Here is a 23,748-nt window from a genome sequence, read left to right as displayed (position 1 = left end):
CAGTATTGAACAGTAAAAGGTGAGCGACAAGGCTGTCCAAGGCTGTTAACAAAAAAATAAATACATAAAAATAAATAACTAAAAGTTCGGCATGGGACTGAGCACAAAGTACCGTGATTAAAGGATGGAATGTCCTCAATGCAAGGAGTAATCCAAAAAATAGATAAAATTAAGACTTCCGATCACGAGGCTGGTTCCCTAACCTCCAGCCCATGACTATTAATATATCTGTAGTTTGCTCTGGCAGTTATATCTCTGGAACACTGTATCATATTATGCTCAGAATGAGCTGCAGAAGGCTTCTCTGTTTTGATGTGTCAACTGTACAAGATCCAGCTTTCACAGCCGTAGAGTAGTATGGCAAAAACAAATGGCTTGAGATTGCAATCTTGGCACACAGATGGTGTTGTTTGTTTTAGAGTACACTCTTCTTTCGCTTGCCAGAGGAGAAAGATCCCCGCTTGGTCCGCTTATTTTTCTCACTGTATACTGCAGTCTCTGAAGCAAGAACCACATCAAGAATGCTTTTCTGAAAGGATGAAGAAGCTAGAGGATCATATGTCTACTGGCATCACACATCTGTTTTGGGAGTTCTATTTTGCTGCAGGCTTGCAAAGCGCTATCAGGGCATGTGGCGAGGTTTTACTACACCGCCCATCAAAAGTTTGGGCACACACATTTTCTCAGAATAGTTTTGATACAAATACACTAAGGATTCTTTGTCGATTTGGAATAACAACAAGTTAAAGACTACCGGGTTAATTATAAAGAAAACAGTAAATATTTGTGACATTATTTGAAGAAATATTGGGGCAAATCCTATTATGAGGTCAAAATGCAACATGCATATTTTATAAACTCCAAATAGAATGTGGTCATCTTATTGCCCACCTTGTTGTCATTTTGTATTGCCATAGCAACCTTGTCTGTGAGTTGTTGGCCTTGCCCTTAAGAATGTTTTTGCTACATAAAGTTACTTTTTAAGTATTTTTAATCACTAAATTGACAGTTTAAGTCACAGTATTTACACTTATTTGATGAACTTTCTTCATGGCTATAATTTGGCATCATTTTGAAGCATGTGAACAACTTGTAATGAGAGTTAGCCAGTTAGTATGAGCTAGTACAGCCTCCACATGGTGGGGTTAGTTTCAACACAGTGTTCTCTCCAGAGAAAACATGAGAGAAGCCAATATCACTATATAAAGTCAGCTAATTTTTTCAAAGTTTTAGTCAAAGATTTACCAAAAATGTACTAGGACTGCATGGGCTTACCTAGGTAGATGCCTAAGTGTCCCAAGTCATTTAGGGCCACTGATTGGCTGATTTTTAAAAAAAATGAGATTTATTTATTCTCCTTCCACTGTCTGGGCCTACACAGATCAATCACAGGCCTGCGCAGTCAAACAGGGAATAAAAATCTATTAAACTGATTTATAATAATAAAAAGATAGAAAGTTAATAAAACTTGATTTGTTTTCTGAGAGTGTCGTCACTTTTGTATGGCAAATCAAAATCATTATGCTCTTCGCCAAGCTCCACCTTATTTTCTCAACCCTCCAATCACTACACAGGCTATTGTTTCTCTCCACCATTGCTTCAAGCCTTCAGTTGATTATGAGCACACCAGTGTTTATATTTCAAGGTTAAAAGATGTAACTGAGGATGCCTGAAAGTGAGATTCCATCATGTAGAGTGCCTTCTACTCAGCCAAGCTGAAAAAAGATTGTTAGCAAGAGTTTTCTGTGAATTTATTAATTACAGTGCTCTTTTACTACAAAAGGCTGAATTGGACATTGTGAAATGTCAATGCAAACAGGTAACATTGCTTCAATGCGTTAAAGAAGAGACATGAATGCACTATGAACATTTTTCATGCCTGCCATGGCAATGTTTTTGCTTTCAGTGCTTAGGTTTTTTAGGCTCCTGTGTTGTTTTCTTATCTTAGTACATCTCAGCTTCTTCTTCACCAGTTTATTTGAATTTTCCATTCCATCTTAAATGGTACAGCAATTACAGGCACCAGAATGTAACTGTGGCACCAGTTAAGGTGGAGCACAGAATCTGGCGAATAAGGAGATAACTTTGACTTAGTTTGGAAATCGACTGCCTTCTCAGTGCAGTTTTCCACTTTATGCAAAATTCAGCAGAAAGTGAAGTGCAAGCGTTATCATTTACCCCATTGGCGAGATTACTTGTAACAGACTGAGGAGTAGATAGGAAAACTGTTGAAAATTGAACTACTTAAAGTAATAAATACATTCTGATTAAGCTTTCTTTGGCCATTCATTTAGATGAAACAAAATGCACTGCTTTAAAATGGAAAAATCTCTTGTTCAAATTTAAGCAAATAAGACAAATGTGATGAATCATAATTGACCGCATTAATTATTTAAATTGTTTGACAGCCTTATTAATTTTATGGAAATGTTATTTGTTTCACCAGATTGTGTGGGCATAACAAGCATATGCCATGGGCACCCAAATGTCCACATACACGTAACTAGTCACTGTGCTCATGGGTTTTATAGCCATATTCAACCCAATGTGACGCACATGCTGAAACACCCTGGCGCACGCCACACTCAGAAAGTCCTGACCACCTGTGCTCACACAAGCCATCCCGATATTATAGAGCTGGGCAGTTGGAGGTTTTCTGTAGGCACTCAAAGCTGAGGACACAAACACGCACACAAACACACTGTTCTCTACCTTGTGTGTTAACAGCACAATAGAGCCTCTTAAAGCCAACCAGCCTTAAGGCTTCCCCTTAATGCTTCTTAATGCTTCTGCACACCCCCGCCAAGTGTGGGCCGCTTATTAGATCAGAAACTATTGAAACATCATTTCCCGCTCTGTATCCTCCCTCGCTGCTGCCTGGTGTGGGCTGTTGTGCAGACATCTTCAGGCAGCTGTGAGCTCTGAGGCTGCTCGTTTTTTCTTTTTCCTGCCTTCCATTCTCCCTTTAATACGCTCTCCTCCCCCAGCACTCGCTCGTATTGACCTCCATCTCTTGTCGCAGTAAGGGAAAAATGAATTTGCCTGTTCTGACCTCCCCTCCTCAAAACTGACTCGCAGCCAGCGTAGCACAGCCGAATCCAGCAGAGTGTGTTATGGTGCGGGAGGGCCAATAGGTTCCCCTGCTGAGAGCCAAGCCTTTTTATTTGATTTCAGGCCCATGAATTCCACAGTTATTATCTCACATCTTTCTTTCTTCTAAGCGAATCACACTGGTTCATTTTTAACCCAGCAAATTTTATAGTATTGCTTCTGTAGCGGCCAGTGTTGTCATGTTATTTATAGAAATGACTGGACAAAAAAAGCTAATGCAAGGTGTATCAGGTGTAAGCTAATTGGTGGATATCAGGGATGTGCATTCTGACTAATTTTGATGTTCGAGTATCTGTAAGCGTTCATGAATGGATTTTCGGTTAAGTGCAGGTTAACTTTGTAGGGCTTTAGGCTTACATTTTCAGGTGACGGCACTGGCGTTGCACAAAAACACAGAAGCATGCAGAGGAACGTGATTTATTATCTTAAGCTGAAATGAACGCAATTTCGTATGAAGTCAGTCAAATATTTGTTTCAAGCCATTTTCATTAGATTTTTACTACTAATAACCATATCACTTACATACATTACATTACCGGCATTTGGCTGACGCTCTTATCCAGAGCGACTTACAATTTGATCATTTTACACAATTGGCCTGACTGCATGTCTTTTTTGGACTGTGGGAGGAAACCGGAGAACCCGGAGGAAACCCACGCAGGCATGGGGAGAACATGCAAACTCCACACAGAGAGGACCCTAGTCGCCCGGCCGGGGAATCGAACCCAGGCCCTCCTTGCTGTGAGGCGACAGCGCTACCCACCATGCCACCGTGCCGCCATAAAATTACAAAATTACAAAATATATAAATTCAAATTGTTCTTTCTAATAATAATTTTGGTAACAGGGTTGAATGGTCAAGCTTTACTCATGCAGCCATATCGATGTCAATGAAGACGATGTTATATATGTTCATAATGAACACAATGTTCCGTTTTTCACAGGCTTGGTAACAGGGCTGCGCGTAAAATGTGGCTCAGGTTAAAAAAATTTTTGTTAAATTAAATACATTAATAGGGAAAAATAATTCTTTTTACTTTACATTGCTTAAATAACATTTTAATGATGGAGTTGCTGGAAGATTTTATTAGAGAAGGTTTTCATAGAGAAGGTGGGTCAGCGCAAAATAACCAGGTTAAAGGTGAATACAGACATTTTATGTGTTTTTACAATCATTTAAATGATATTTTATTTTAAGCATAGATCTTCTCTTTCCACAGAAATGAAAACCAACAGCAGTCACTTTGTCTATTGCTAATAGAAAGGTAATGGGACATAAACTGAACTCTCTTTATGATGTGCCATATTCTGCTGTCACTCTCTAGACAGGCAGTCTGAAAAATAAATCCTTCCACAACACTTGTATCACCAGACTGGGTCTATTTTCCTTTGGACAAAGTGGTAAAACATGGTAAAATGTGAAATTTGTAAGAAAACAGTGGCATAGAGTCAGCTTGGCCAGAGCTAAAACATATATATATAACACCTGAAGCTGATAGAGGGAAAACAGGTACAGTTCAGCTGGCCTCCAACAGGCAAGGTAATTTGGCTAGCATTAGCTCTCTTGCTAAGGTCATATAATTAAACTGGCATCTTGTGCCCCTGAAGAACAACTGTGGTGGTAGCACACGAAGATAATATGTAAAGAACTGACTCTTAGAATCGACTATCAATTCCCATCACTTGGAATCAGTGTGAATTGACTTTAAAATCAAATAGCCCTACTGCTAAGCAGGAAGGCTGCTGCAGCTTCTCAGATAAACTGTGTCAGCCTGAATACACATGAAAGAAACCAATATTATCCATGTCCTTTGCTGCTGATTGAACGTGTTTGCCTGTGAACTACAGATGGACAGCCACAAGCAATCTGTTCCCTGTTCCACATGCCCCCCCAGCATGTGTGAGCAGTGCTAATAATAGAGCTAATATTATCATATAATGACATGCTAACTCACCCTGAAGGCTTTTTCCACCCTTTCCTCTGCCCCGAGACTCTCTTATCACTCAAGTAACCTACCTGTACTGGTTGGCTGATGGATTGATGAAGCACTGGCAGCAACAACAGAATAAAGGGTCAAAAAGCAATGATCTAATGGTCACTTCTCCATGAAAGTACATTCTAGCCTCTACATTCTGATGTGCTGACTTGTGACAGTAAAACAGCATAGCATGGAAGGTCTGTTCCAGCGTGAATTCACAAATTCAGCTTTAGGTTCATCATAAAGATTAGAGTTCAACATGATTCCCTTCAACCAAATGTGGTGTATTTGGTGTCTAAAGTTTGCTTCTTTAGTTTAGCACTGAAGCTATGAGGCTAGGTAGCCAGCAAGTACCAGAAGCTAATTCATCCGATTATGTCCAGAATGACCACGGAAAACGTGAAAAGATATGTGGACGTTTTAGATACACTACCGAAAATGCTAAGTGGAGAACATTAGCTAGGTGTGGTGGCCTGTATCACAGACTGAAAGCTGGCAAGTTCTGCTTAGTTCAGTATTGGTCATTTGTTGTTATCTCTCCTGGTCAGCTTACTCTAATGAGGACCAAGTACAGTCCTATTACAGCGAATATAGAGTACAGACAAGTTAAAAAGTGTGTGTTATGAGTAAACAGCAGTCTAATTCCTCACCTGGTTGCAGTTGATAAGGGCTAATTTCAAAGCTAACAGCTACACAGTGAAAATGGGCTAAATTAGCCTGATTAGCTTAAACTGTTTAGCTTGTAAGTAAAATAGAAACACGGTCATTTTGCCACATAAACTAAGCTGCTGTGTGTGGTCATGAATGCTGCTCTGTATCGTATCATTTTGTTTATGAATTTTCTTGTTATTGATAATGTTAAGCTTACTGACCAAGTTGGTTATTTACCTTTTCATTTTCCTTCAAGTCTGGCTAGTTAGGACCGTTTTGCCTTTAAGGTGCGAAGGTTTTTCTCTTCTTTCATACACAAATGTAGTACATTACATTCCTTTAAGCTGTGGTAAAGGCTTAATTATCTAATTTCCATGTCTTACAAAGACATATCTTGTATGTCATGGCCACGCATTATTTTTATTAATATGGGATGTCATGAGCAGGGCTCAGTAGGTTTTCCACTGCAGATTTAGTAAGATATCCACTTCAATGCAGCTAGTCATCATAGTGACTATGCCACATGCCAATTGCCCTGAGACAGAATTTATTCAAAAGAGGCTGATGGCAGTAAGACAAAATACTGCTGGAAAGCACATTGGAGTTTGGGAAATACTACATCAGAGTTCACATGACGAGAGGATCCTGGATGCTCAAAGGTGACGCAAGAGGGCATGCTAACCTGGTATCTAGCATTTCTATCTGACCAATCAGTAGTCTGCAGCATTTTTATGACACCTTTTGATATCAGCTCAGCTCGCTTGTAATCTCAACAGAGGTGCTACCAGAAATAGAACCAGGTACTAGATTTGCCTAATGGAAAACCGAAAAAAGGCAAGTATGGTTGAGCTGAGCCGGTACCATGCAGTGAAAATACAGAGAGACAAAAAATGCATGGGAAATGTCAAGTATGGCATGAGATTGAGTGAGATTACAACAAAATGCGTGAGTCTCACGGCAAGTGCAGGAGAATTGGCAGCCTTGGTTTGGGAAGCAGCAGTAATAATGCAGCAGGAAATCTCAGCTGTTTCGATTTCAGCTTTGATGTGTTATAACTACAGCAACAAATCAAATAAAATCATTTCAGTATAAAACACTCAAATACATTAGTTAATACGCTTTAAAAAATTATTTTAAACTGAGTGTTCCTGAGTGCTCAGTGAGAACTGTGTACACTTACCAGTATTGTAGAAACATGTTGGGATGCTTGGTCTTGGTTTTATCCTCATTGATGAATTGAAGCGAAACAGAGGTCAGCCAAGTGTTTGAACAGTATATCAATGGATTTTTCAAAGGCAAATGAATTCCACTTAAAGATGGTAGTTCTTGAAGTGTAAAAGTACAGGGAGATTCACTCAAAAGAGGCCCCAAATATTCTGTTGTGACTCCCATTAGGATGAAACAATCTGAACTAAAAAAGTATTCAACGTACCTTGACGTATGTGTAATCAATTGCATTACATGCAGTGCTGGAAGTGATTTTTCTGCCAGATGCATGAAGGGGTACGGGGGTATGCACCCGAAAGTTGCAAACTGAGGTTAAACATCACAACGGTTGTCCGGCGTCTACCTCGCGGGGGCATCCTGGCTTGTTCGAAGCTCCATATACCGAGGAGCACATTGCACACTGTTTTGTTCAGATTGCTTCGTCCTAGCGAGAGTTATTACAGAATATTCAGGGCCTCTTTTGAGTGAATCTCCCTGCACCTATTTTCCCTAATGGTATTAGTGCTACAACTTTAGGTTTCATTTAAGTAATGATTTCTTAAAGCAGTAATTTCACCAACAGTCACATTGACACAGTGTTTAGGCCTGCAGGTCATACAGTGCTAATCAATAGATATAAGCTTCAGTTATTTGTTAGCTACATTAGCCTCGAAGCTCCCGTGAAAAACTAAAGAGGCAAGCTTCAGATACCAAACATGTCTTGACTTTTGTATTTGGGCCAGAGGATTGGGTAAATTAGATTTTTGGCTAATATATCACTTTGATCCATTGAGTACGTGGTTTAATGAGAGATACTGACATTGCTTTGAAGTCCAGTTTCCTGTTTGCTGTCTCTAGAGCCGCACCTGCCCCATGTGCTTATTGAGGACGGGGACATGACACTGGAGGAGTATGACGAACATCTGAAAGGGAGGAGTGACTACATAAAGGCCACCAAGAAGGACTCCAGCAATGAAAAGAAAGTAAGAGAGAGAGAGGATGGGGACAGAGAGAAGGAGACAAAGGATGAGGAAGGGGTGAAAGAGACAAACTATTCATTATGTCCAGCAACTGCAGTAATGAGTTATGGAGACACAGGTGGTCAGGATAGGACCTTAGGGTTTAGAGCTCTAGTCTGAATGTGTGAAGCTGACAAATGACTTATAACAGAGGAAGAAGCAACAGACCTAGTCTATAATGAGCTGATGATTATTTGATGTAGTACGCTGATAATGGGGTGATAATTAGTAGTCTATCTGATGAGTTCATTATTCAAGAAGAAGAGTTGAATAATGAACCAATAGAGCACTACTCTGAAAGGAAAAGAGACCAAGCAAAGCATTCTTCTTTCCTAATGTTTGCCAGTTAGAACGTACTTTCTGCAGCTTCATTTGAAATGCAGATTGTAGAAATTATGGCAGATGTATAAGTATGTTTGCTTTGCTACGGAAATGTGAATCACATCTTCAAAAATTGAACAGTGGAATGGAAACCTGCTTAATTGGCAAGAATTTTAAACATAAAATATATTTTACAAAGAATTTAAGAGAATGTCCTTCAGCAAGAAATTTGAAGACAAAATTAAGTATAATCTCTGTACTGGCCAAGGAATTTAGAGGAAACTCAGTTTCATTACTTTTGAATAAATTCTGCCATGCTAGCTCTGCCCCAGTCAACTGTAAGTGCTATTATTGTAAAATAGAAGATTTGGGAGGAACAACATCTCAGCCATGGACCGCACAGTGCTAGTGAGTAAAAATTGCCTGTCCTCTGTTTCACCACTCACTAGAGAGTTCCAGACTGCTTCTAGAAGCAACGTCACAAGAACTTTGCAGCTTCATACAATCCTAAGATCATTGTGTGCAATAACAAGCATCAGCTGGAGTGGTGTAAAGAACACCAACACTGGACTCTGGAGCAGTTCTCTGGAGTGATAAATCACACCTCACTATCTGGCACTCTGATGGACTAATCTAGGTTTGGTGGATGCCAGGAGAATGCTACCTACCAGAATGCAAATTGCCATTAGTAAAGTTTGATGGAGGAGGGATAATGGGCTGGGGCTGTTTTGCAAGTTTAGGTTTGGCCCATTAGTTCCACAACATACAAAGACATTTAAGACAACTTTGGGGCAGCTGTTTGGGGAAAGCCCTTTTCTGTTTCAGCATTACTGTGCTCCTGTGAACAAAATGAGTTCCATAACGACATGAGTTATTTTGTGTGGAGAAACTCCTGTGGCCTGCACAGACCCTGACCTTTACCCCACTGAACACCTTTGGGATTAACTGGAACATCGATTGTGAGCCAGGCCTTCTCATCCAGCATCAGTGACTGACCTTAGAAATGCTCTTTTGACTGAAGGGGCACAAATTCCCACACTCTAAAAGCTCGTGGAATGCCTTCCTAGAAGAGCAGAGACTTTTATAGTCACAAAGGTGGGGCCAACTCTATATTAACGCCCATTGTCTTAGAATGGGATGTGAAGCTGATATAGGTTTGATGGTCACGTGTCCACATACTTCTGGCCATATAGTGTGTATATATTATGAATATAGACTTACTTCCTTCTTTTTCTTACTTTGTTAAGAAAATGAATGTTAGAATATATTATAACTGACTGAATTAAAGAAACTTTCATGAAGTTTGCCAGTTATGACCCACTTTTCTGCAAATTCGTCTGAAAAACAGTATGTATTTCATAGAGAAGTATGAGTAGATGTTCCTTGCCAGACTCGCACAAAAGCAGGTTGCAATTATATCCTCAAGTGACCGTTATTCCTCAACAGGAGGCCGAGAACATTGAGCTGCAAAAAAGATGGGCAATGAAAAGGGGTTTCTATGGAAACCACCCAAGGTCTTCGGTGGAGTGGTCTTGGTGTTTCTACCTACAGAGTGGTAGAAGAGGGCTTCAGCACCTTTTTTGTGTTTATCTGACATGTTTGCACCAACAATTAAAGCTTGAAAACTGAAAAAAGAGATTTCCACAAAACATTGTAATTTCAGAGTGTGCGAATAACACTGAGTGCTAATTTGCTGGAATATGAGATCCATTAATAATGCAGTGTAGAAAAGCCTGTGCACATTCACTTAACTGGATTTCATAAAGCCGGGTTCAGCTGCATTGGAATACATAAACATGTAAATGTAATTTAATGACAAAGAATGTAATCTCATGAAAGGGTAATTGCTACTTTGTGTGCTCGGAGGAATTGAATTATTTAATAGGCTGGTTCTTTTTAAGTGAATAAACCAGCCTTTAGGGGTGTACTTTGTGTACTTCTGGTGCCGGTCCCAAGCCCGGATAAATGGTGAGGGTTGTGTCAGGAAGGGCATCCGGCATAAGACTTGTGCCAAAACTATCATGCGGATCACAAATATGATTGCCATACCGCATTGGTCGAGGCCCGGGTTATCAATGACCGCCTCCGGTGCTGTTGACCAGCAGGGTGCTGGTGGAAATTGGACTACTGTAGGTCGAAGACCATCAAAGAGGACAGGAGGAAGGCGGGTTAGAAGGCAGCGAGAGAGAGGGAAAGGCAGGAGTGTGGAGGTTAGAGTAGGGACTCTGAACATAGGGACAATGATTGGTAAAGGCAGAGAGCTTGCAGACATGATGGAGAGAAGGAAGGTAGATATTCTGTGTGTCCAGGAGACCAGATGGAAAGGAAGCAAGGCCAGGAACATTGGAGGTGGATTCAAACTGTTCTATCATGGTGTAGAGAGGAAGAGAAATGGAGTAGGGATAATCCTAAAGGAACAGCTTGTGAAAAGTGTTCTGGATGTAAAGAGAGTGTGAGACAGGATCATGAGCCTGAAGTTGGAGGTTGATGGTGTGATTTTGAATGTGGTCAGTTCATATGCACCACAGGTTGGTTGTCAGTTAGAGGAGAAAGAGGAATTTTGGAGTAAGATGGATGAAGTGGTAGATGGTGTCCCTAGAGTGGAGAGATTGGTGATTGGTGCAGACGTCAATGGACATGTTGGTGAAGGGAACAGAGGGGATGAAGAGGTGCTGGGTATGTATGGTGTGAAAGACAGAAATGCAAGGTAGCATAGGGTGGTTGTCTGTAGAATGAGATTAGAAACAATCAAGAGGAAGAGAGTGAAGACAGAACCAAAGATTAGATGGTGGAAGCTGAAGGAGGAGGATGGTTGCAGGCAGTTCAGGGAAAAATTGCAACAGGCCCTTGGGGGCAGTGAGGAGATGCCTGAGGATTGGGAAACTACAGCTAAGGTGGTGAGAGAAACTGGCAAGAATGTGTTGGGTGTTTCATCTGGTCAGAGGAAAGAAGACAAGGAAAGTTGGTGGTGGAATGAGGAAGTCCAGGAGAGTATTCAGAAGAAGGCAGCTAAGAAAAAGTGGGATAACCAGAGAGATGAAGGAAGTAGGCAGGAGTACTGTGAGGCTAGTCACATAGCGAAAAGAATGGTGGCAAAGGCAAAGACTCAGGCCTATGATGAGCTGTATGAGAGGCTGGACAGTAAAGAAGGAGTAAAGGACTTGTATCATTTGGCTAAACAGAGAGATAGAGCTGGAAAGGATGTATAGCAGGTTAGGCTGATAAAGGATAGAGAGGGAAATGTACTAGTGAGTGAACAGAGAGTGTTGAGTAGATGGAAGGAGTACTTTGAAGAACTAATGAATGAGGAAAACAAGAGAGAGGAGGACAATGGGGGGAGAGATAGTGGATCAGGAAGTGCAGAGAATTGGTAAGGTGGAAGTGAGGGCAGCTTTAAAAAGGATGAAGAATGGAAAGGCAGCTGTTGGTCCAGATTACATACCTGTGGAGGTATGGAGATGTTTAGGAGAGAAGGCAGTGGACTTTTTAACCAGGTTGTTTATCAAAATCCTGGAGAGTGAGAGGATGCCTGATGAGTGGAGAAGTAGTGTACTGGTCCCCATTTTTAAGAACAAGGGTGATGTGCAGAGCTGCAGTAACTACAGAGGTATAAAGTTGATGAGCCACACCATGAAGGTATGGGAAAGAGTTGTTGAAGCAAGGCTAAGGTGAGAGGATCAGATCAGTGAGCAGCAGTTTGGTTTCATGCCCAGAAAGAGTACCACAGATGCAATTTTTGCTTTGAGAGTGTTGGTAGAGAAGTACAGAGAAGGTCAGAAGGAGCTACATTGTGTCTTTGTGGATCTAGAGAAGGCATATGATAGGGTACCAAGAGAGGAACTGTTGTACTGTATGAGGAAGTCAGGTGTAGCTGAAAAGTATGTTAGGGTGCTGCAGGACATGTATGAGGATAGTGAGACAGTGGTGAGGTGTGCAGTTGGAGTGACAAATGGTTTCAAGGTGAAGGTAGGGTTACATCAGGGATCAGCTTTGAGCCCCTTCTTGTTTGCAATTGTGATGGAAAGGTTGACAGATGAGGTCAGGCAGGAGGCTCCATGGACCATGATGTTTGCAGATGACATTGTAATCTGTGGTGAGAGTAGAGAGCAGGTGGAAGAGAATCTGGAGATTTGGAGGTTTGCACTGGAGAGGAGAGGAATGAAGGTCAGTAGAGACAAGACGGAATACATGTGTATGAATGAGAGGGAGGCAGGTGGAAAGGTGAAGATGCAAGGAGTAGAGGTCGTAAAGGTGGATGACTTCAAATATCTTGGGTCAACCATCCAGAGCAATGGACAGTGTAGACAAGAGGTGAAGAAGAGGGTGCAGGCAGGATGGAGTGGGTGGAGACGGGTGTCAGGGCTGATGTGTGACAGAAGGATAGCAGCAAGAGTTTACAAGGTTTACAAGACAGTAGTGCGTCCTGCTATGATGTATGGTTTGGAGACTGTGGCTCTGTCTAAAATACAGGAGGCTGAGCTGGAGGTGGCGGAGATGAAGATGCTGAGATTTTCGTTGGGAGTGACAAGATTGCACAAGATTAGAAATGAGCAAATCAGAGGGACAGTGAAGGTGGAGCAGTTTGGAGATAAAGCCAGAGAGGCCAGGTTGAGATGGTGTGGACATGTGTTGAGGAGGAATAGTGGATATATTGGGCAAAGAATGTTGGAGATGGAGCTGCCGGGTAGAAGGAGAAGAGGTAGACCTCAGAGAAGGTTTATGGATGTAGTGAAGGTGGACATGGAGATGGTTGGTGTAAAAGTAGAGGAGGCAGTGGATAAGGCAAGATGGAGGCAGATGATCCGCTGTGGCGACCCCTAAAGGGAGCAGCCGAAAGAAGAAGTTCTTTTTAAGTGAATTTTGCACTCAAAATATTAGGACTATATTGTTAAACAATGAGAAACATAAACACCTGCTTTGAATTAAGAAGGCATTTTAGCATTTAAGAGATGCTAGCAGTAACATAGCATGAGCACTGCTTCAGCTAATAGAAGGCAAGGGTCATCTCTGAATCTATCTATTGATCATGTTTCCTGTGTAGGTGGATATCATCCATAAGAGACTCCATAAGGACATCCTCCACAACCCTGTGGTCATGCTGAACTTCTGCCCGGACCTGCAGTCCATGACATCTGACCTGCGGAGAGTACAGGGAGAGTTTATCTTCCTCATTGACCGCAGTGGGAGCATGAGTGGAGTGAACATTAACCGGGTTAAGGTGAGGACTTCTGAATACCGTACATTTCAGACTCGGTTGTTTGTGGGATTGGTATAGTATGAAGGCTTGAGAATGTAGCATTGGGTGGTACCAAATTTTATTTCAATATTTTCCAAATACATTAGCCATTTTATTGGAAACGCCTACAATATACATGCTCTTTGTAGGTTTATTTTTTGAAACAGCCAATCAAAATGCAGATAATGCATATTTTAGACACTTGGAAAATAGATACTTCTAACTGCCTGCTAATGTAAGGTTAGTAGTTTTATTTTGTCAGTTAATTGGGGATAACAAGAAACAAACAAGAGTTTCTTGAAGCTAGCATTTCTGTAACCAGCTGGGAAAACTAACTGGCTAACAGTATGAGCTGTTTAAACTCGTCTCTCTCCTTTCAGTAGTCAGCCTTTCACTTATACTCGGTTTTCTTTGTGGGGCGTGTTTACTAATACTAGTGCTGTGATGGCTCTCTTCCTGCTTTCTGATACAGCTGTCCTAAACAATGACAATGACAGCTGGGGAAATCATGCAAAGACAATAAAAATTCTGTGTAATATTCATGTGTTGATTGATTTCCCACTGCAGATGAATAAAAGCTGTTTTATTTGGGTAACTACTGGAGTGAATGAATGTGTAGTGTGTGACTACAGTGTGACTTCTGTGCAGTTGTTTTTGAATTTCTGTCAAATTATGCATGGAAATTAGGTTGCAGGCAAGTTGCATGAAAGTTTCATTGTGTAAAACCTGCAGAGCAGATTTACTAAGAGACTGTGAGAATCATTCAAAGCAATTTATCTTTGCAGTAAGAGTTTTTTTTACCAGTCCAGTTATGACTATGTAGGCTAGAATAATGCTGCTTGAAGAACATAGATTTGGATCCTGACTTTACTGCACTCCACTCATTGCATGGATTAGTCGAAGTCCATCAGCAGCACAACTGATTTAATTTAATAAAGGGCTGATTAGATAAACTAGGGCTAGATCACAAGCAGCTCCCTACACTCTACATAGTGCACTATATGAAATATGAATGGTTTGGCTTTTTGTTAGACATATTATGTACTGTTTGGGTGTGAGAGCTATTATTTTAAGACATATGGCTCCCATAGGGATTAGGGATCCATTTGAAATTCAGTCTAGGTATAGGATGATAACTGTAAATATGGGCTTCCTTGAGGAGAGGTCTTGAAATGCTTAAGCAAACACGCTGGCACATAAAATCAAATGGTTTGTTTACTTTTTTTGAGTTTTTGATTTTTTAAAAAGTTTTGTAAAGTATTGTGTGTACACAATTGAATAAATCAAATTTACAGCTAGTTCAACTTCTGGTGAGTGGGCTTTAAGCTCACTTTAGGCTTGAGATTTTTGCTGGACCTGGCAACCCCACCGGTCATCCAGTGTGGTCTTGCTACTTGACCAGCATACCGGCATCCAAAATATAACATATGCTGTTTTTGCTGGTAACCAGCCATGCAGGTTTTATTAGCAGGGTATATACATTTCTAGGAATAACTACCTTTTCCCACCATAATCAAATTGAAAAAAAAAACAGAACCATTTACTGTTTACCATTTTAATAAGACTGATAGGATGTTTAAACAGTGTAGATTATAGATACTTTTGAAACTAATGAGGAATTCCGGTGAGAGCACATGCAACATGCCAATGTGTTCTAACAAGTGATGTAAGAAGATGTAAGAGTTGTGTTAAAATGTAAGTGGGTAAAAAAGCAGTAGGTAGGAGATGAAAGAGTCTTGATATAAGAGAAATGGAAATGCAACAGTCTTTTTGTTTGTCATGTAGAAATAAAGTGACTTTGAAGGCATGCTTGGTTCTTTGTTAAAGACACAATAATAAATGTGTCTTCATATTTATGAGGATAAACTCCAGTTAAATGAAAAGTCTGGCAAAAAAAAATTCATGCTGTAAATTTCAAATGTAGTCAGACAGACGAGTGATGTTTGGTGTCTTGAGGTTAACGTACCCAGCAAGTAACACAGACCCTTAGGCACACCTAGCATTGTACAAAATGCATGCCTAAATCATCATGCACCTTAAATAGTGTTATGTTGTTAATCTCAAATAGACTGACAACCTATTATCTATGAAAATGGACAAAAGTACAAAATAAGCACTGTAAATTGCTGTAAAGATTGCAGCAAGTAAATTGATATAATTATTAAGGGTTAATACCATTTTTTTCAGACCAAGTCTGAGTACATGTTCATGCCATAATGAGTAACCCAGGGTTACTCAGAATTAAGTAGTATAAATAAGTGCAATGTACGTTGTAACAGCAAATTACTAAAATACAGCTGATTTTAAATGAAGCGCATTAGCTATCTTACGTATCAAGTAGCGCTGCAGTGTACAAGAACAAGTAACAAGTTATGTTACACCTCAGAAAAGCACTTGTGTACAGCTGTAAGTAAAGTACATTTCATAGTTTTGATCCTTATCCTCATCTGTCTCTTTCAACAACAGTCTCTATAGCACAGTTAAAAGCAGGAATGATATCTGATGCTAACGCATCCATGTAGCTCACTTGTTCAGTTTTACGTCTTGTTTCTGCCTTTTTGTCTGGTTGATTGAGCTGTAGTTGAATGTCCTTTGAAGTCAGGGATACACTGCGATTTTAGGATGCTTCCATCCATTGTTTTTTGGTGACTCACACTGCATGTTTGAATTGTCCATCTTGTACGGACAAAGCCTATGATTTATGTACTCACACTATTTGAAAATGCTTGGTTGGATCAACATGCCATACGAAACATAACCCCTACAGACAGCCCTGCCTATGGACATTTATCCAGAACATGCACCAGAGTACTGAGCAAACACACTGAGAAACTGTGCTACAGAAGCTTTGCTAACTTGTGCTAGACTATGCAAAGAAACTAAAAGCAGGCAGTGTTTTTTATCATTTACACTTTGCAATTCTATTCAGATTAAACTCTAATACCTCAAGAGTTTTTTGCCTCTGTTTTATTAGCCTATGTGTGTCCACTTGGTGAAATGGAACGGACTAAAATTGCACAGTGAAATGCCTAGTGAAATCTTTAAAGTGGCCAACGACTTGGTGTTTGACTGCCACAGCATCAGCAACACTTTGCTGTGAAAGCAGACTCTCGTTCACTGCCAATTTGTTCACTGCAATATTGCGATCTGATGAATCTGATGTGGATATTGCTGCACTTTTATGGGTACGAGTACAAGTAAATGAGCATGGTATTGGGGCAATACCCAATACCAGTATCAGTATTGATGCTTCCCTACTAATTTTACGCTACATCTTTTATATCCAGGTTTATTATAGTTCATATGCAAAAAGCATAGTATTGACATATTGCTTTGCTGTACTGAGATACTGAGCCACAATCAGCTCGATAAAATCCTGTAGACACCAGACACTACTTATTGAAACATGGGATGCTGAAGATGTCTGCACACCGCTGGCTGCATGAGTGACTTTTGATGCGGTGTTGGGTGTGTGAGTGTGTGGGAGCAAATGTTAAACACGCTGCGGAGTGTGTGCTGCTTGCTGAAGCCAGGCATGTGACGCAGGAGGCAGCGATGACTCACTCTGGGTTTGATTGAGGATGCTCCTGCACTGCCACCACGGTAGCCTGCCTTAAAGGAATGGGTCAGCCTAATGATAATGATACCCAACAACCACCCCCCTCCCCCTTCCAACCTCTCAAACATGCCTGACCTTGGAGATAACTTCATCCCCAAAGAAATGTCAGACATCCAGGTTTATCCCTCTGGAAGGGCAGGGATAAAGGGAGGTGGAAAAAGCCTGAGACAGGTTCACTTTTAGAAATTTACTTTCACAGGAAAAGTTTTATTGTGTGTGATTTGCTATTTACACACTAAACAATATAAAGAAAGCATTAAGTTAATACTTTGTTAAGAAAATTAAAGGCAGAATCTATTCTCCTCAATTTACCTTTGTGAAGAAAACATTTGTTTTCACAAACTAAAGAAAAACAACCATTGAACGTATATGTACATATAGAAATTTTAAAATCCCCTCAAATATCCCCACCCAACACTGCAGCCATAATCACTCATTCTGAGAGTAGATCCCACTTATTGTGGATAGAAAGCCAAAAAGACAAATGAATATGTTGTAGTATGTCCACAATTAGATACCAGATATTGCTATATACCAGTGGGCACAACTGCAGTCCTGGAGGGCCAGTGTCCAGCACAATTGGGAGGTTTCCCTACACAAACACTCCCATTAAACCTGACAATTAACGTCTAATCAGGCATGTTTGAGCATGTAAATCAACGAACTGTACTGGATGCCGGCCCTTCAGGACTGGAGTTGTGCACCCCTGCAATATACACAATAGCACAATATGTCCTTCAGAAAAGGGCTGGGAATTAATATCTGTCTTTGATCTGAATATTTTTTTAATCTTAAATGTGAGCAAAAATAGCTTAATCCCCAGTGTTCACTCTCTGGTTCAATTTGATCTGCCCTTTTTTTGATTGGTTACCTTGTGAAAAATGACACATGACGTGTGGAGCCTTTCCAAAGTTGAAAGTTTTCAACTTGATAAAAAAAAACACATTTTGCAGTGGAACGAAGGGAGCCATAATGTGCCTTGTATACGTATGGGGTTTTGGGCGTGAGCAGTGAAGTTGGTTTCAATTTTGCATGTTCTAGCTTCTTTCTTCAATAACACTTTGCAAAAAAGGTTAATATGTGTGAACTGCCATTGTCTGCAATCAAAACAATCAGCTTTCACTTAGTTTTTTGTCTGAAATTGATTTCTATAGATTGTTGCTTTGGCACTTTAGCAACTGTCCATAAATTACATCGCAAATTGCAACCATTGGGGTCCAAGCACTGTGTGACTTTTTGGAGCTGCTAGAAGACAAATAATCGTCAAAATGGCCTCTATGTATAGTAAATGTAGGGTCTAAATAGAAGATCATTACCAAATTTCATACACATTAAACTTTTGTACATAGTAACAGATGGGCTACAGTCTGTAAACCTGTGTGATGGACACAAGTGTGTCTAATAAAGTGGCCAGTCCATGAAAGAAAATGGTAGGTGTTTCTAATAAAATGAATGGTGAATATATTTTCTTTTGTATGACAGTATAAAGAGGCGCTCTGGCTTGACCTTTTCTCAGGGCCTCCTCTGTCCTCTTCTGCTCTGTCCTCCTCTGGCCTCCTTTTGTACCCTCTCCATTCAGCTTTTACTTCTTTTTCTCTCTGCTGTTTCCTCATTCTCTCATATTTCTTTACTGTGTTGCCAGGATGCCATGGTGGTGATTCTGAAAAGCCTCTTCCCTGCCTGCTTGTTCAATATTATTGGCTTCGGCTCGACGTTCAAAACGCTGTTTGCAACCAGCCAGAGCTATGACGAGGTACAGCGCCCACCAGGAGCCACAACAGTGCAGTCGATTCACCCCAACCTGTCCTGGTCTCAGTTTGTCACTCTAATTGTGTTTCGCAGTAACTTCTGATGAGGGGACATAGTTACAATTTTTTCTTTCATTGAAAGGCGTATAGTTGTATGCAGACATTTGGTGAGTACATCATCTAACAGGAAGTTAAATATGGCAATTTTATATAATTTGTAGTGCACAATTTCTATTTATTTGCTGATATTTATTGGAAATAAAGAAATACATAATAGAAAATATAACTTTTGTACAGGCCACATTTTGTCTTACTTTTGTTCTCTGTAGAGGATGTGTAACTTATTTTCACTTTTTCACTTTCACATTTGACCCAAACGTTTCATACAACTATATGTAAATGTATAAAAAGATTTAAATTATAAATCTATCATTTACCCAATCAAGTGCCCAAACGCACCTTCCTTGCCTTAGAAATTCCTTTCTTAAGCAGAAAATGCTACCAACTTCAAAGACTGAAAAAGTTTATGTCGTTGTTGAGGCTTCTGTGTCATTTTCTACCAAATATGTGTTTTCTGCTTCTTTCATGGCATCTAAAGTGAAAACCTTTTTAGTGGCAATTTGGACTGGAAATTAAATCAATGAAAGAATGGTTTCTGACTTTTTCACTGCATGTTTGGTTTCTGTACCATTTTATGCTTATTATTTTCTAGGTCTTTGTAGGATATTGTAAGGATAGAAATGAGATAAGGACAAAAATGGAAAACCTCCATTAAAAATTTTAATAAAAAGGAAGGCCCATGCAGCATTATACAAATTAGTTCAAGCTAGCTGCTCTTCGCTCCCTTTGATTGATTATTAACAATACTGGCATGTTGAATGAAACGTCTCTTTACTGCCGATTGGTCAGGGCTAAATTCCTGATTGAATGTAACATCAAAACTTCTTCAGAGAACTTGTAAAAGCTGTATAATTGCTTGCTTAAGTCCCTGTAATATGGTTTTGAATAACGTTTCCTGCTGAAACCTGTAATTTGACCGATACCTTTTCTGAAGTGACTCATACACTCAAGCAGAATAAGAATATGTCTGCTTTCATTAGCAGAAGTGTTTTCATCAGTGCTAGAGAACAGCACAGAGAGGCTTTACAAATTCACGCTCACATTATGTTGAAGGTCAATTACCTTTCAGTACTTTCAAATCAAGCTATAAAGACAGGCTTCACTGGTTCGTTATTGACCTGTATTTCTGAGCATATTTCTCATAGTTTGGACAACAATATAACTTACAAATGTAATCGATCAGCCAAAACATGGTTGGTGCCTTGAGTCTGCTTTTTTTCTTTTTGCAGCTGCTGCTATAGTGCTAATGTAGCTAACAATTAATGGAAACATGCAATGATCAGGCATAACATTATGACCATCTCCTTGTTTCTGCACTCTGTGCTACTAACTAAATAGGTGCACTTTGTAGTTCTACAATTACAGACTGTAGTCCGTTTTTAAACACTTTTTTTAAGTGTTTTTAAACACCGTGTCCACTCACTGTCACTTAAACACTCCTACCTTGCCAGTCCACCTTGTAGTTGTAAAGTCAGAGACGATAGCTCTTCTGCTACCACACAGTTTGTGTTGGACAACCTCTAGTCCTTCATCAGTGGACACATGACACTGAGGTGTTTAAAAACTTCAGCAGCACTGCTGTGTCTGATCCACTCAGACCAGCACAATACACACTAACACACCACTACATCAGTGTTACTGCAGTGTGAGGATGATCCACCACCCAAACAGTGCCTGCTCTGAGAGGAGATACATGGGGGTCCTGACCGCTGAAGAACAGGGTAAAAGAGGCTAACAAAGTATCAGAGAAACAGATGGACTACAGTCTGTAATTGTAGAACTACAAAGTGCACATATAGTAAGTGGAGCTGATACAATGAGCATAGAAACAAGGAGGTGCTCATAATGTTATGCCTGATCGGTGTACTAGTTAGCATTGTGCAAACTGCAGCCTAAAACATCGAACGCTTGCCTCAAACTGTGTGCAGTTGTTACATAATCTCAAATGGAATTACTGATGTTGTTTCTGACACTGCATGATGTACTGTCATCTATAACAACGGACAAAAGTACATTAGCGTAGCTAAAATCAGTACTAGCGAACCATCTTGAGGCCTGAACCATCACTTTAAGTAATTTACTAACTCATCCCAATGAACTCACATTTTCTGATCCTAAATTGATGAATTTGACCTCAAGTCTGACTTACACTACTGAAATATGCTCAGAAATGCTAATGCCATTCGTAATTAAGGAATATTAGGCCCATGTAGCATTATGCAAATTAGTTCATGTTAGCTGCTTCTCACTTTCTTCACAGGAAAGCTTAGCTGCCGCTTGTGAATATATGAGGAAGATCCGGGCTGACATGGGCGGCACCAACCTTCTGGCTCCACTGAACTGGATCCTGAGGCAGCCTGTGCAGCGTGGTCATCCTCGCCTGCTCTTTCTACTGACTGATGGCGCGGTCAGTAACACAGGGAAGGTCATCGAACTTGTCCGCAGTCACGCTCGATTCACCAGGTATGAAGTCCCTGACTGTGTGTTCATAGCAGTGAATATATTGACTTTGATGTAGAACTTTGTTTAAAAAAGGAGTGTGAGGGCTCAGCGGATATAGATTTATCAACAATATCAATTTTAGCCTACAATATCAGGGGATATGTTAATTGTTTTGGGTACAAATGTTTGGTGGACCCCTACCTTGATACCTTTTTTTGGAAGATTACATGAGTAATGAGATTACATGAGGCTGTACATGAGGGCTAAGTGCATGCTGTTGGTTCAATGTCAGAATTGAAAACACATTTCGGACTTTTCAGGTGTATAAAATCAATCAGTATATAATGAATCATCAGACATCCTGTACAGGAAGGGTCAAAGCAGGCTCTACTTCCTGAGGAGGCTGAGGTCCTTTAACATCTGCAGGAAGCTTCTGCAGATGTTCTATCAGATCATGGTTGCCAGCTGTCTTTTCTATGCTGTAGTGTCCTGGGGAGGAAGTGTAAAAAGGACAGACGAGATGAGGATGGGAACTGAATCTGAAGTGCACTTTCTGCATACCTCATTGCACTTTAGTTGGTACAATATATGCACATATTTATTTATTTATTCATTCTGTGGTCATTATATGCCGTCACGTGTAAATGCTTGTTCAGTCATTATTGCACTGTATTTCTCTTCTCAGGTTGTAGATATTATCACAGACTGTTGTATATATATATTTTTCTTTCTATTTGTATATATGCCTGTAGATAGGATCTGGTTTATTTATTCTTGTTATATGTCTGCACCCTTTTACGGTTACTGTACAGTGTTGTGTGCCTGCTACTGGCTGCAGTTTTGTGGATGTCGTTATTTTGAGGTAACAAGATTAAGTCATTCGGTATTAAGAAAACAATGTTGAGATAAGATGAATAGCTCATTATCTTAAGAAAACAACTTTTGTTATCTCAAGATAACAGGAAAAGTAACTTATGTCAAAATAATTTTGTCATCTTGACATTACAAGATTATCAAAATAACAAACCAGAAAATTATATCTTATTTTTGAATGAAGCTTTTTATGTAAATTTAACTCATAATAAATCTAGATCTGTCAACTTCACTTTAAAAGAAAGTCACTTCGCGGTTCACCTTTCGCGGCCTCGGTGTATTGCGGGTTTTCAAAAAATATTAATGGAAAAAAAAATATATCGCGGATTTTCGCTACTTCGCGGGTTTTCTGCGGAACTCGATCTGTGGAAAATATATATATTTGAGGAATTTTTACATTAAAAAATCCCAAAATGTATAAAAACATATTAAAAATATTAATTCTAACAATAAAGGAATGTTATCATTAACATTATTAAAATCATAAAATATTATAATTTACAGTAAATAATGCCTATTTACTCAGTGGATGAATACACACCGAAAACGAGAAGCAGCATCACTCAACTGAGACGCTACTTGCCTACATGAGATTGTAAACAACACACAGTAAGTGTAAAGGTACAATACATGCACAGAACAGTGTGGGAATGGTTATTAAGGGAATGGGAAAGGTTTATGTAGTGTAAAAGTGTGGGGGAGGGTTTATAAAGCCTTAAAATAGTGTATAAATACTTAAATAAATAGAGCGTCCCTACTTTGCGGATTTTCGCTTATCGCGGGTGGTCCTGGAACGTAACACAATACATTTAGCTTATGACTATCTCTATCATAATTAATGCCTTTTTGAGTTTAAATAGATCATAAAATTACATGTTTTGTCAGAGCACTCATCTAATATTTACTGTAATAGCCAGCATGCATGCCTGTATTGTTTGTGCCTGTAGTTCATTCCAGATCAAACTAAACAGATGTTGCTTGCACATGCAGGTGAAGACATTACAGAGCTGTGACTTTTACACCTCTAACTGGAAGTTAGTTTGTCACCCACTGATCCCCTCACTGTCAGATCAGATTACAGCAGGACTCTGAGCTCTTTCTTTTTTATTTCTGGCCTTTTCTGCTCTCTGAGGCAAGGTTAGGTTAGATTACTTATGTCTGAATTGCGGCATAATAACAGAGGGCACTATTTGTTCACACAGTCGACATCAGCTCACAAAGGATGGTTAGAAAATCTTGTGTTATTCAGTATGGAGCACTATTCATCACTGAGAGTGGAACAAACAGATGATGAATCCTGCACCTTCTTAAGGGGAGATGGAAGGCTATTCATGTTACAGGACATGAGTACATTTTCACACGTAATAATGCTTTTTGAGAGTGTAATTAAATTCTAATAGTTTTATTTTGACTTTAATTCCTG

The 23,748-nt window shown here is 39.9% G+C and overlaps 1 protein-coding gene across 1 annotated transcript in view; it reads left to right on the top strand.

Annotated features, from left to right (window-relative positions):
* The window catches only part of vwa5b1 (von Willebrand factor A domain containing 5B1), a 95,197-nt gene that overhangs the window by 27,353 nt on the left and 44,096 nt on the right, over positions 1 to 23,748 (top strand). Inside the window, exons 7-10 of the mRNA XM_017707854.2 lie at positions 7,806 to 7,930; positions 13,329 to 13,505; positions 18,785 to 18,895; positions 21,271 to 21,473. Of these exons, the coding sequence (XP_017563343.2) occupies positions 7,806 to 7,930; positions 13,329 to 13,505; positions 18,785 to 18,895; positions 21,271 to 21,473 (616 nt within the window). The remainder of the gene's footprint in view (positions 1 to 7,805; positions 7,931 to 13,328; positions 13,506 to 18,784; positions 18,896 to 21,270; positions 21,474 to 23,748) is intronic.

This window comes from Pygocentrus nattereri, chromosome 9 (genome assembly GCF_015220715.1).
Source record: "Pygocentrus nattereri isolate fPygNat1 chromosome 9, fPygNat1.pri, whole genome shotgun sequence".
NCBI lineage: Eukaryota > Metazoa > Chordata > Actinopteri > Characiformes > Serrasalmidae > Pygocentrus > Pygocentrus nattereri.
Note: the sequence above shows the minus strand (reverse complement) of the source record. Positions and strands in the feature narration are given on the sequence as shown.